Source organism: Opisthocomus hoazin, chromosome 5, assembly GCF_030867145.1.
Source record: "Opisthocomus hoazin isolate bOpiHoa1 chromosome 5, bOpiHoa1.hap1, whole genome shotgun sequence".
NCBI lineage: Eukaryota > Metazoa > Chordata > Aves > Opisthocomiformes > Opisthocomidae > Opisthocomus > Opisthocomus hoazin.
In genome coordinates this window covers 958,191-971,342 of record NC_134418.1, presented here as the reverse complement: position 1 = coordinate 971,342, position 13,152 = coordinate 958,191, and the positions used below count along the sequence as shown (strand labels likewise).

Sequence of the window (13,152 nt, the reverse complement as noted above, 5' to 3'; positions counted from 1 at the left end):
AGGACCACCAAAGGCCACCCACAGGTCACAGAGCTCCGGCTCTAGCAGAGTCGCGTCCCTGGGGCTGGGAGCACACCAGGTCCCTCTGACAGACCCCAGCCTGCTGTGGACACAGGCAGCGGTCCTGATTTTCAAAGCAAATAGTGCATGGAGAGCTATCTGTACCAAGGATGAAACCTCGATCCATGTACCCCTCCACGGTGTGTGGGTCTCCATCAGAACAAGGAGAACTCCAAAGTCTCAGGGAAGAACTTCAGAGCTACAGAAAGAGCGTTTTTCCCCAGATTTGGACAGAAAGCACACAAATTTCTGAAGAAGGACGAGTGGTGGGGCGTAATTCAAAAGACAGATAGAGAGACCTGGCGCTGGCACGCCATCAGAGATGCCTACAGCTTCTGCAGCAGCACCCCAATATTGCACTGGCTTTAAAAACTGGTGAAAAAGCAGAACGTCTGTTTGGACAAGAGCACCCAGAGCAAAGCTTTGGAAGGGATGGGAGTTGGGGGAGGGTCAAGGACTGCTACTTTCCTTCCTCCCATCATAACCTGCTCACGAGAAACCCACCAGCCCAGCCCTGAGTGAGTGCAGGCATCGGGAACAGGTCCCCTTGGCGCAGCTCTCCCTCGCTGGGGTGGGAGGAGATGGGGGGAGCAGGGCCAGATCCCGTGGCGCCTGCGGTGACGGGGTGCAGCTCCCGGAGCAGCGGCTTCCCCACGATGCTCCACCACATCTGAGGAGGGGATTAATTAATCCTCGTCTGCAACTGAAACAGCCCCTCCGTGCCAGGGCACCGCGCACACGCAGTAACAGAGCCGCCGGCCTCGCTCCAAATTAGCCTAACGAGGAGCAGGTTTCGGGATGGGCTCGGAGGAGAAGCGGGCTGTCACTCTCCTCCCACCTCTCCTGTCACCTTCTGCCGCCTTTGACCGTTCTGAGGACATGATCAACGCTGAGCTGCACATGAAACAGGTCCCCGCACACCACGACCCTGCTTTGCCTCCCAAACTACCCCAAACTACCCCAAAACACCCTGCCCAGCTGCCTCCGGGTCGGCATCTCCCAGCGATGGACAGGGCCAAAGCATCCCCTCAAGCAGTGATGGAGGTTTGCACCTTTGGCTCCTCAAACACAGGTGTAAATGGGGTCAAAAAAGTCGATCCGGACATCTACACCTTGGTTCACTCCATGCGTACGTGTCTACACAGCACCTACACGGCCTCTGGCTTGCACGCCCCACGCCACCAACGAGCATGTTCACAGTTAACACTGGTCAAAAGATGGGGGGGGGGGGTAAAAAAAAAAGCTTTGAAGGACGTTTTTTCATTTTCTTTTCCAAATTAACCGCAAGAAAAAAGGTGGAAGCCAAAAGAAATTTGAAATTCTGCCATTTCTGGAGCGCAGACTGGAGAGGACTGTGAGCCCTGGGTTTCTCTCTCTTGCCTTGCCCTCACCTCCAGCTGCAACACAACCTGGGGGAAGCAGGGAACCGGTGAACAGGTCTCGGGGGGAACATTGGAAATGAACTAAGGGCTGCAAAATTAACACAAAAAACTTTTTTGCCTCTAGAAAGTGCCCAAAGAAAAGAAAAATCTGTAAAAAAAGATCTTTCCATGAAAAAGCCATGGCAATCCAACAAGAGCGCTTCAAGCAACAATGGGCATGGCCGAGCCGGGCAGAATCACAGAATGGTAGGGGTTGGAAGGGCCCTCTGTGGGTCACCCAGCCCACCCCTTGCCCAAGCAGGGTCACCTACAGTAGGCTGTAGAGGACCTTGTCCAGGCGGGGCTGGAATATCTCCAGAGAAGGAGACTCCACAGCCTCCCTGGGCAGCCTGGGCCAGGGCTCTGGCACCCTCCGAGGGAAGAAGTTCTTCCTCATCTTCAGCTGGAGCTTCCTCTGCTTCAGTTTGTGCCCGTTGCCCCTTGTCCTGTCACTGGGCACCACTGAAAAGAGCAGCGAGTCCCCACCACAGCGTGGGGACACCCCAGCGCGGGGACACCCCAGCGTGCTCCCTCCACCCTGCCCACACAGCGAAGCCGGAGGAAATGGTGCAAACTGGAAGTCCCACCAGCCCCACGGAGCACCAACGTCCAGCGCAACCTTGGCCAAGCACCTTCAGCAGAGGTTCGTGGAGGACCCCCAGCTCCACGCCAGCCCCAAGCCGGGGTCCCGCGGTGGCCGCAGCCCCCAGAAAAGCCTTTTCCTGCGGCTCTCGTAAAGAACATTTACGGGAGGAAATTTTCCTCCCCTCGCCTGCCTCGAAAAATGGGATTTTGCCGGGTTAATAAACCACTGGCAAAACAAAGCCGGGGAATTTCCATTAAGCAGAGTTAAAGGGTAATTAGCGACTGGGCTGAGAGCACCCACCTCGCCTGGCGTTGCAGCAGCCAGCCCGAGCCGTGCCAGCTGCCTGTGGGAAAGCAAATTTGGGTCAAAACCCTTCGTTTCCAGAGGGAACTGCATCTCCCTCTCGTTACCTCCACCAAGTCCCAGGAGAAGGAGCGACAGCGGTTTCTGGAGCGACCCCAGCAAAGGCACGGAAAAATCAGGGGTGGGAAACGGCGCCGGCAGGTGAAGATCAGAGGAAGGGAAATATTTTGTAAAATCAGCTGCATTTAGCAAATGTCTTTGCCGTCAGAACAAGGCAGCAGAGGGCCGGCTTGGGGACGACCGTTCCGATGCTCCCGAAGAGCAGCACTGCACGTCGGAAGTGCTGTGGGTTGTTATTTTGCTACACAACGCCTTTTTGACTGAAAATTCACAAAAAAAAAAAAAAAAAAAAAAGAAAGGGGGAGAGTTTAAATTGTAGATTTCAGAATTCCCCCCGCAAAAAAAAAAAAAATTTAGTGAAACCAAACTGAATGTTGGGTGGATTTTTCTATTAAAAAATAAGAAATGCTGCCTTCGTAGCTTGCTGGAGTTGCAGATGCAAAACCAGTCCACCCATCTGCGTCTGTGGGTCAGGAGGGGGCCAGAAAAACCCTCTGGTGGGGGTCACAGCCCACGGTTAAAGCAAACTCCACTTGGCCTCTGCCACCTGGCAGCACCACCCCGTTCTTCTCGCGCCCTTGAATTCGGTCTGTGCCCACCACCGTGGGAGCAGCAGACCCATCCTCAGGTGCCTCGACCCTTTCCTGGAGATCCAGCCCACCCACCGCTGTCCCTGCAGAGGGTCTCGCAGCGTGGCGGGAGGCACTGGGTGCCACCTCGGTGCAGCAAAGGGCATCGCTTGCCCAGCACGGCACAGCCAAGCTGAGGTCAAGGCACGACCCGCACCCCGACCCTCCCACTAACGTTATTCCCTGACTCCCCAACTTTTCTCCCAAGTCCTCTCTGTGCTAGGGTAGAAAAAGGGGTTTTTATATTTGCAGAAGTGCAGGTTCCTGTTCCAAGACTCGCTTTGGTTGGTGTTTTTTACAGACATGCTCCAGTTACTTCACAGATACAAGATGAAGTACAATTGTAAATGATTGAGACAAATCCACAAACGGCAAGCGAACGGAAAGCCAGTTGGGTTGTCAGAAGTATTTTCTGCCTGGAGCTGCGTTTTCCTTTCCATAACACTTGTTCACTTGGGACAAAGTTTTGAAACTCCACTCTCCAGTTGCTAATTGATACCGAAGCATCTCAAGACAAGACGCCAGCGTCCCTCTTGGCTGGTGGGGAACCCAAAAAAACATCTCACGTCGTAGATTCACAGAATGATTTTGGTTGGAAAAGACCCTTCAGATCACCAAGTCCAACCGTAAACAGAACGCTGCCAATCCCACCGCTGAACCGTGTCCCTGCTCGATGTGCCTTGCTGTGAGGACTGTGGGGTGACCTCGCCTGAGAGCACCAGCCTGGATCTCCTCTGTGCTTGGGATAGGTGGGCAAGAGCAGGGCCAGCTGCAGTCGAGACCACAACAGGCTGGAGTCCCACACCCACAGCTTTTGCCAAGCACTGGCCAAAATCTTGATTCTTCCTTAGCCCGAAGCCTGAAAGCCTTGAACTGGGCAGAAGTTGCAGCACGCAATGCGCTCTCCTGCTTAAGCAATGCTTGCTCAGCTCCAGGGAGGACTTGCATGGCACAAACCTACGTAGACAACCTAGCACTAGGGATGGAGCAAGGACGGGGGTGCAGCTCCAGCTCGGACTCTCCAGGGGACAGCCTGATGCCAGGACCCCAGTCTGAGGCCAACTTGGGACACAACCACAAATATCTCATGGCACAGATCAGTGGATCATAAAGTCCTCGTGAATAGAAACACTGAGGTGCCACCGAGGAGATGACAAAGGGGCAGACACCCGAATCCTACACCTTGCTTTTACGGGAAGTGCAAGGCAAGGCAGGAGGCTTACCCGAGAGGCAGATCTCCTACAGAAAGCTCAGGTTTTTCTAGCCCAAGATACCATGCAGCACCCTTCAAACTTTAAAACAAGGAGTAAGAAGATGCCACCGCACGTTACATACACCAAAGGGACCAGGAGACCACGAAACGCTCCACCAAATACCTCTGACACCACTTCCAGCTGTTCCCGAGCATTCAGGCTCACCTGCAGACCTGTGCACCACATATGGACAGGTCTGCACTGGCAGGTCTCTGCCTCAAAGAGGACACATCTGCTGGCAAAGAAACCACAGGGCCAAAGAAATGTGAAGCACCAGCAGGGCCAGTGCCACCAGTGTGGCCGGACATCTTCCAGCTCCGTTTCAGGCAGGAGGAGCAGCAACCCCGCTGGATTGCCCAGCCTGGTCCATCTACAAGGGACAGCTGACACCCCTCAGACTCATGGCACAGAGAAACTTGCCCTCTGTGACAGCAGCAACACGTCCCTCCTTCCCGGCTAAAGCATATTCAGATCCCACCACCACGGGACATTCTGCAGCCACAGCCTCCACCGTGACCCTCTGTGGAGCCGCTGGAGCTGCCAAAAGCAGCAGGTGGGTTCAGAAGCAGCAAAGCAACCTGCAAACAGCGAGGACAATTTGGGAAAGGAGACCTGGCCAGGTGGTTGTGGTAAGGACGACCAAGTCTCAAGGAACCTTTGCTTCCAGTGTGGCCTTGGGCAAACTGTCCCATCCACCAGCACCAGCTCACCCTCCCCGGTGCTGGGTAAGTCCCCTCCAGGCTGTCAGCTCTTTGGGGCAGTGACTGTCATTGCCAAGACAGCATCCCGCACAGCAGAGCCCTAAAGGTGACCGCAAACCTTCTTCAGCCTCAAACCAAAACATACATCTGAGGAACACGCTGAAGGGAAGAGCCTGGCATGGGGAGCGTCTGTTCTCTCACCCCCAGGAAAGCAAATCTGACGCCTCACATTGAACGTAGGGGAGAAGGATGAGTTTCTGATTGTTCATTAGGGCACGGTGGAGGAGAGGGGGTGAAAACAGAGGTGGAAGCTGCAAAAGGATGATCACAACCAAAGACGACCTCACATCAGAGATCTGCAGCGCTCTCCACCCCAGCCCTGGACCTGCACAAGTTCCCCCACATCACACAAAGAAACCAGTGTCTTCCCACCGTTGCGATTTTTTCCATACCTGGACAGGAATAAGAGGCTCTTTGTCATCGATGTCGATTAGGACATCATCCCTGGGCGTGAGGCTCACATCATCTGCAATCAGAGCAAGCACGAGCATGACCAGGACGTTCAACTGCTAGAAACCCCAAAGCCAAACCACCTTGGGATCAAGCTTCAGGAACAATTTCAACCTCGCCCAGAGCGTTCACACCAGCCAAAGCTCGTGTTCAGGCAGGTTGAACAGCTTGGCCATGGGACAGCCCATCTCACCAACCAACCCCAGAGCTAAACTCCTCCTTGGCATCTCCTTGGCTTTTTGTACCAGACCTGCAGCTAGTCTGAGCTAAAAGTGATGTACACAGCGACCCACAGCTCCCGGAGAAGGGCACGGGTGCGCAGCCAGCATGGTCCTCGTGGCAGCGCGTACCTGAGTGCTCCTGGGGACCGTCCGTCTCCTCTCGGTAGGGGTCACAGTAGAAGTCCTCCAACGAGCGGATGGTGCATTGCCCCACCACGGGCCTTCGGCCGAACGGCCTGTTGTCGATGATTTTGACGATGATGGGAGGGCTGTACAGGCTCTCCTTGGGCAAACGCTGTGGGCAGAGGGGAGGGAACACATCACTACTCAGGGCAGGGAGGGCTGCTGCTCTGCACCTCCCCAAAGCGAAGTGAGGCTGAGCAGGACAGAATTAGCTTCACCACAGGGTGCATTTTTACGGACTTCTGGAGGTCCTTCCCAACTAGCTCTTCTCTGACCCCATCACTGCAGGGTGGGGACCAGGTTCTCACCACTTCCATGAAGAGCACACAGACATCAAAGTTGGGGTTCTTCTTGACGTTCTTGATGACGCATGACTGCACGAGCTGGCCTCCGCACTCCACCAGCAGGCTGGGCGAGGTGACACTGGCCAGCTGGTAGCTCTTGAGGTTCCTCAGCCCCCAGGCCAGGATCTGAAGGGTGAGGAGAACAGACAGCAAAGACTGAGGCAAAGGTCTGCTTCCAGGCCTCTCACTGAGCTTCACAGCAACGGAAATAAACACGAAGGTTGGCCCACCATGAAGAAGGGCCGAATCAATCAAGTAGGACAGCTGGTGCTGGGAGAAGCCAGGTTGTACAGCAAGCATTTCTCCATCTACACCAATACACCAGGTTCACAACTGCTTGCCTATTAATGGAGCATCTCTGTTTTGGGCAAGTAGCCCGGTGTGAGGCAGACTCTCCTTCTAAAAAGCAGCTGTGGTCCAGGGCTGTGTTCTGCCCTAGGACTTGTCTACTTGGTGAGACTTCTTTTCGCAGAAAGACCACATTTTTTGACTCATAATCCATGGGCAGAACCAGCTCCCAGCACCGGCGGGACTCTGTATCCACAGAGTTGGGCTTGGACCTCATTTCTGGATCTCCTCCTCCCCATTAGGGACACACATTACGGGTGCCATTCTGCGAGGGGACAAGCTCCCCATCACTCACCTCGATGGCCGTGCGCTGCAGGACAGGTTTGATTCCTTGGGGGACCATGTAAATGTTGGGCTCCCGCTGGGGCGGGGGGTAAGGCAGGTCAGAGTCCGCGGACTGCGAGGAGCAGAGATGCAAAGGGCACGTCAGGTCGTGCCATGACGGGACACCAACCCCACCACCTCCCCCTCCCCACACCACATCCCCCCCAGAGCCTCTGTCTCTCTACCATACTCATCTCCCCCCAGAAGTCCAGGGCACCTGGACAGGGGACATGAAGGCTGGGGGGACAGATGTACTTGCAAACTGTTTCTCTCCCTTTAATCTGACCCTGGAAACATCTACCTGAGCCTTTCCAAGGGAACGAAGAAGGTTCTGCCCTCCGTCAAAGTTCAGCCTCCTTCAGGGGAGAAGGGGTTGAAGCCATATCTACCCCACTCCAGGACCTCAGTGAGACAGTTACATGGAGGGACAAGGAGAGGGGACGAAGCAGCAGCAGGGGGTTAATTAGTGAAATACAGCTCTTGGAGCTGGACAGAGCGAGGTGTTGTGACCAGCTCCCGAAGAGCAGCGGACAGTTTAGTGGGGCAGCACTGCGGGACAGCACCGTGGGACGGAGGGTCAGCATCGCCTCCAGATGCAGGAACGGGTCATTTTTCATTCATTGCATACAACAGGTCAGCTATAAACCTCATCTGACAGCTGCCAAGCCACCAGCCACAGGACAGGGCTCAGACAGAGCTGCCCATGCACCACGTTATGCAGGAGATGTCCTTCAGGGTGAGGCCAAATCTGGATGGCAGGTGAGAGATTCAAAATTTGCCTTCACAGAGAAGAAAAGCAGGGAGCCAGACTTCCCCAGCAGCTCAGAGCCCTCCCAGTGTCCGGGTTCTTCTTGACCTGCATCTTCCAGTTCAGAGTCACCAAAAAGGCAGGAATGAAAGCAAAAACCTCAGGAAATACCACCCTCAACCAAGGGCAGCTGGAACCAATTTTGGATACCAGCATTCTTTTCAGGCTGGAATATCATTGCATTAAATGAATTGTGTATATGTATTTCAGTTATAGGATTGGTTCAGGTATTTAAATGCTCTACAAAGGGATTCTTCACGGTGGCATGTTAGAGACACTAGACACTAAGCTTTAATTTTCCTTGGTAGTTGCTGGTGGCTGCTGAATCAAGCTGCTTGCTAGCTGAAGACTTTCAAGAACTACATCTCTGGGCAGATGATAAATCTGGGGCGGGCAGTCCCAGCTCCCGTGGTCCGCGTGCTCGCAGAAGTGGTTAGTGCTAGCAGGGGAAGGGAAGGTTATCCAGGAGATGAGCGGAGAGGCGCAGAGCATCCCCAGCATCGCTCGGGTGCTCAGCACCTCTGGTAACCCACCTGCTTACCCAGAGCCTTAACTTCAGCCTGGTCAGACATTGCGCCATCAACGTGAGCTGATCCTTCCTCGGCGTAGAGGAATAGACCGCCTGGCCCTTGAAGAGCTACCCCCAGCTTCTGTTTGTGACTCACAGCACCCTGAGCACACCGAGGTGCCCAAGCACGGACTGAACCAAGCAGAGCCTCAGTCTGTCCTTGTACAGTGACATAAGTTCATATCTAGTTTTAAATGTATTTAAGTTGCATCATAGAGATGTAGAAGTCACCCAGCCCATCTCCAGACCCCAAGTTAGGCTCGAACTCCACACAGCCCCTGTGAGATGGCTGCAGAGTCTGTTCCCAAAAAGGGCACCTAAAGCTTCACTGATGCAAATATCATGTGTTGCATTTCCTTATTGTCACTGGACTAAAGATCATTTCAATCCTTCTGTCCTCTGGCAACTCTGTATGGGAAAATGGGAAAGCCCTGGGGAAAGACCTCCTGGCTGTCCCCCATCCTCCCAGGTTCAACAGCAGCTTTGAAAGCCAACAGTGCACACGTGGCTCCTAACACTGCAACGTCTCCAGCCAGCACCAGCCATTTCTACGTCCTTCTCATTCCCTTCTGCTCTCCTGGCTGTTTTGCAGTTGTTCTCCTGAGTCTCCACTGAACGCACGAGCATTAAATGTTTCACCAGATGGGACAGAAGTGAGCAGCAAGTCCTGAGGATGAGGCAGGAGAAGGGAGGGTTCGGGGTGGTAGCGGGGAACAAGCAATTCCCAGACACAGCTCTCAGCCCAGACACAGCGGGCTGGATGGAGGAGACACCCACGAAAAGGCCTGTGGGGTCTGCTGGCAGCTGGGATGGTTTGAACGAGGACAAGTCAGAGGGAAACGGGATGGAAGGGAGCTCTGGAGACCACCTACTCCAACCCTGACTTTGATACAGGGTTGGAATAGAGACGAGTGAAAGTCAACACAGATCATCCCAGTCCAACAGTGGCTGGAAAAGTCTACCAGTTTGAGCGCACAGCTGGGACGTGTGGTTTCAAGCTTACATCCCAGTGCTTGGAGGGGATCTAGCCCCAAAAGGCTGCTCCCATTTACACCAAGCAGAAATGCTGTAGAAGGAAGTCTGGCACCAGCCTGGTTGTTCAGGTACATCATGAGCCTGATGCTTGTATGAGCCAGATTCTCCACCAGGCTCGTTATCTACGGCTGAGGGCACTGGAGGCCTTGGGCTGGCAGCAGTCTTTTGGACGCAGCCTTGGCAGGTTGGTCTGGGTGGGGTTGGGGTTGGTCTGGATGGGGTTGCTGTGGGGCAAGTGGGGCAGGCCATGTCTGAAGGAGCTGGTCTCTCTGACAGTTTCTGTTGGGACTTGCTTGGTTTCTGGGCAACGGCAGAGGAATAGCAGAGAGTCAAGTGTCTGAGCATAAAAGGTACCAATTGGAGGAGCCCCTCGTAGAACAAAGCAGTGGTGCAGAGCTGTGGAGTGCCCAGTCCAGAAATGGCAGTGGCAAGAAATGGAGGAGAAAGAGCAGAGAGATGGTTATGTTTACACGAGCTCATCCATCTCAGCCCACGTGGAGCACGAAGAGGAACCCCACACTGTCAGGAAAGGCTGGTGGGTGGAAGAAACCCATCTTGCAAAAACCTGCTTATCCCATCCTACCTTTTGTGGAAAAGTGCCGAGGCTCTTTGCACGTCCTGTGTCAATCCTAGCTCATCTCCCAGACCTCGGGGTTAACTGGCTCCTAGGGCCACCACAACACTCCAGTAGACATGCCCCTTGTTCAGCTGCCTGCCTGGGGTTTTACAAGATACCAGCCTACCCTGGCAGCACTCGGTTCAGCTGGAGATCTGCTCTGCAGCATGCACAAAGCCTGGGTAGCAACTCTGACAGGCTGCCCAAGAAGCAGCTTGGGATCCCGAGGAGACTACATCATTCAGAGCAATCGGAACAGTCCAGCACTCCCCCCAGTTCATGGCGAATTCCCCGTGAAAAGAAGCAACCTTTTCAACTGGGATGCCAGGTGAGGTCCCGCCAAAGGTCAGCCCAGCATTTCAGCTTTTACATGCTTTGTTTGGAAGGGTTGAACACCAGTGGACCTCATGCACACACATCCCACAAAGGTTAAACATTTCCCGACATGCCCCACCATCGGGAACGCTTCCAGAGTTAAGCATGGAGCCCATCTACCCTGTCCTGCTGGCGATCACTCATCTTACTAAAATCCTGGTGCTACTGGCTTGACTCCTCAAGCGGCTGTCCCATGCAGCCACAATTTTAACAACCTCCAAGGTGAAGAGACAACTAAATCCCACAGACTCACCTCATCGAGGCTGGAGGACAGCTCGCTCTGGAGAAGAGAGGGACAGCACAGAGTTAGAGCAATTCTCATCCATCAGCCCATCCCAGGGCTTACAACTGTAGCTGATAACTGAGCAGGAAAAGGATGCTCTCCGAGCTCCCGCACACCACCAACCCCAAGTTTGAGAAGAAATCCATACAGGTAACTTAAAACCGTTTAAAATCCAGCATCAGTTGATGCCTTTGCTCAGATGGTTTGCTGCAGGGCTGGAAACACGCTGCAGTGTCGGGAAGCCCAGCCCTTCGCGATGGGAATGCTGAAATTATGGCAGGGCAGGAAGGTTGACACCTGAGGAATCTGTCACAGGATGCATTTGCCCTGTCTTCTGGGTCAAAAGTGAGCTTCCTCACTCACTCCAGCTTTCTCTACCATCAGCTGAAGGAAAGTGGCAGCTGTACATGGGGATTCCTTCATCCTAAAATAAGTCCGTAAGACGGCGTAGACAAATCGCCTGCTGCTTGCAAGGTCCACTGCAAACCTCTGCAGGAGCAGCTGATGGTGCTGGGACCCAACAGCTCTGCAGGCAGGGGAAGGGGAATATCTCCTTCTCTGGAGATATTCCAGACCCGTCTGGCCACGGTGCTGTGTAGCCTGCTCTGCGTGACCCTGCTTGGGCAGGGGGTTGGGCTGGGTGACCCCAGGGGGCCCTGCCAACCCCTGCCATGCTGGAATTCTGGGATTCTAAGGGCGGACGGGATCTGCGAGCAGCAAACAGGAGAAAGGCGTTACCTCAAAGCCGGGGATGTGGTGGACAGCCGGCTGTGGAGAAAAAACACATACATTCCATTCGCCCTCCTGGTGCTAACTCCGCTTTATCTGGCGGAGAATCATCAGCCCTCCCATGGCCACGGGCTGTCCCCCTCCATGCCCAGCTCCAAAAAGCCCGGGCACGAGGGCAGGGCTCTCCCTCCAGCAAGGACGTACGAGCAGAGACTTCAATCCACCCAGCTGCTTGCTGCCAAGATCAGACGAGGTCCTTAGAGAGGACCTCCCCCTTTTCCAAGGTCTTCCCCACCCAGTTCAGTAACTTCTGAGGGGGTTGAGGAAGAAGAAGAGGCTGCGTGCAGATGATTTGATGCCCGGTCCTGGCAGCAGAGACATGCCCTGACCCCCACCCAGCAGCCCCGGACCGGTGCAGTAAGGCTTGCACCCAGAGCATCCACCCCGGCAGCCACAGCAGCATCTCGCACAGCATCCCTCCAGCAGCAGAGCTGGGACCTCCATCGGAGAGAGGCAGGAGGGACCGGTGGGACCCCCATTCCCAGTCAGAACCTCGGGGCTGGGAGGGAGGAACAGGACGGGGAGATCTCACCTCCCAGCCCATCCTTTTTCCCCTGGCATAGAGCCACGTCTGGGCTGCGGCCAGCGGAAAAGCCAGAGAGGAGAGAGACGAGGGGGTGGCACGTGCAGGGGGACACGGAGGGTGGGAAGGCACGCGATGGCACACTGGGACATGACGAGGAGCCTTTCCCACCCAGATCAGCTCCAAAGCACACAGCCTCCTTCCCCCAGGGCTCGTTAGGTGAACGGCCAGCACTGAGAGCGCCCGCTTCAGCTCTCATAAACCCCCTCCAGAAATCAACTCCGAGCGAAGGGCAACGATCTGAGGCCAAATGCACCAGCGAGGAGAAGGTGCCAGGGCTCCGAGCTCGGCAAGGCACGAGGACGAGCAGCCGCAGAGCTGCGGAGCCCGGGAGGGCAGAACTCCGCTCCCAGAAAACGTTGGGTCGTGCCGGGTGCTGAGAGGCTCCAAGGGAAGAAGCCAACATTGCAATTAGGGGCAGGATCAGGTCCGGGTGGGGAGCTCACCTTCTCCCTCTGAATCAGCTCGAAGGCAGCCAGCAGCTCCCCGACGTTTCTGTTCGCCTTGATGACCGGGTGCCAGGAGAGCCGCGGCGAGCGCGCCAGGCTGGGCTTGCAAATGCTGCGCCCCATGAACTCATCCGCACCCTGAAAGGCAACCGCAGGCACGTGGAGCTTCCTTCCCACCCCGCTTCCCGGTGGAGTCCATCACCACGCACCCGCATCTCAGCCGAGACCCCGTCACTCCAAAATCGGGCTCAATGTCTGAACCGTTATGGGACCAGTTCAGAAAGAGAGATGGCTTTGATGCCCACATAAACTCCAGCCTTCAAACTCCTCCCTGGAGCTACTAGAGCTAGAAACGCGCTCTTTCTTGTGCATTTTGGCTTAAACAGGAGGTGAAATTCCTATGGTATCCTACGATTTCCAGAGCAGGAGCTCCAAGTACAACCTTAAGCATCAGCAGCTCTCAAAAAGACCATTCACTGGTCTGCACCGGGCTCTTCGGTTGCTTTTGCTGCTTCCTGCTGGCGTCTTCTGGAGGAGGGAGGGCAGGAGGGGTCCTGAGAGGTTCCTGAGATGTTCCTAAGCTGTGTTCTAAGTGCTTTTCACTTCTGCGCTACTCTTATATGCAGTCTGAAATCTCTTCTGC

The 13,152-nt window shown here is 54.9% G+C and overlaps 1 protein-coding gene across 7 annotated transcripts in view; it reads right to left on the bottom strand.

The window, feature by feature from the left end:
- DYSF (dysferlin) overlaps nucleotides 1-13,152 on the bottom strand; it is a 116,187-nt gene that overhangs the window by 49,587 nt on the left and 53,448 nt on the right. For all 7 annotated transcript variants that reach the window (XM_075420220.1, XM_075420222.1, XM_075420225.1 and 4 more), the window contains 7 exons: nucleotides 12,507-12,647; nucleotides 11,427-11,456; nucleotides 10,659-10,685; nucleotides 6,975-7,076; nucleotides 6,296-6,457; nucleotides 5,934-6,099; nucleotides 5,526-5,599 (listed from right to left, as the gene is read on the bottom strand). In XM_075420220.1, the coding sequence (XP_075276335.1) occupies nucleotides 5,526-5,599; nucleotides 5,934-6,099; nucleotides 6,296-6,457; nucleotides 6,975-7,076; nucleotides 10,659-10,685; nucleotides 11,427-11,456; nucleotides 12,507-12,647 (702 nt within the window). The remainder of the gene's footprint in view (nucleotides 1-5,525; nucleotides 5,600-5,933; nucleotides 6,100-6,295; nucleotides 6,458-6,974; nucleotides 7,077-10,658; nucleotides 10,686-11,426; nucleotides 11,457-12,506; nucleotides 12,648-13,152) is intronic.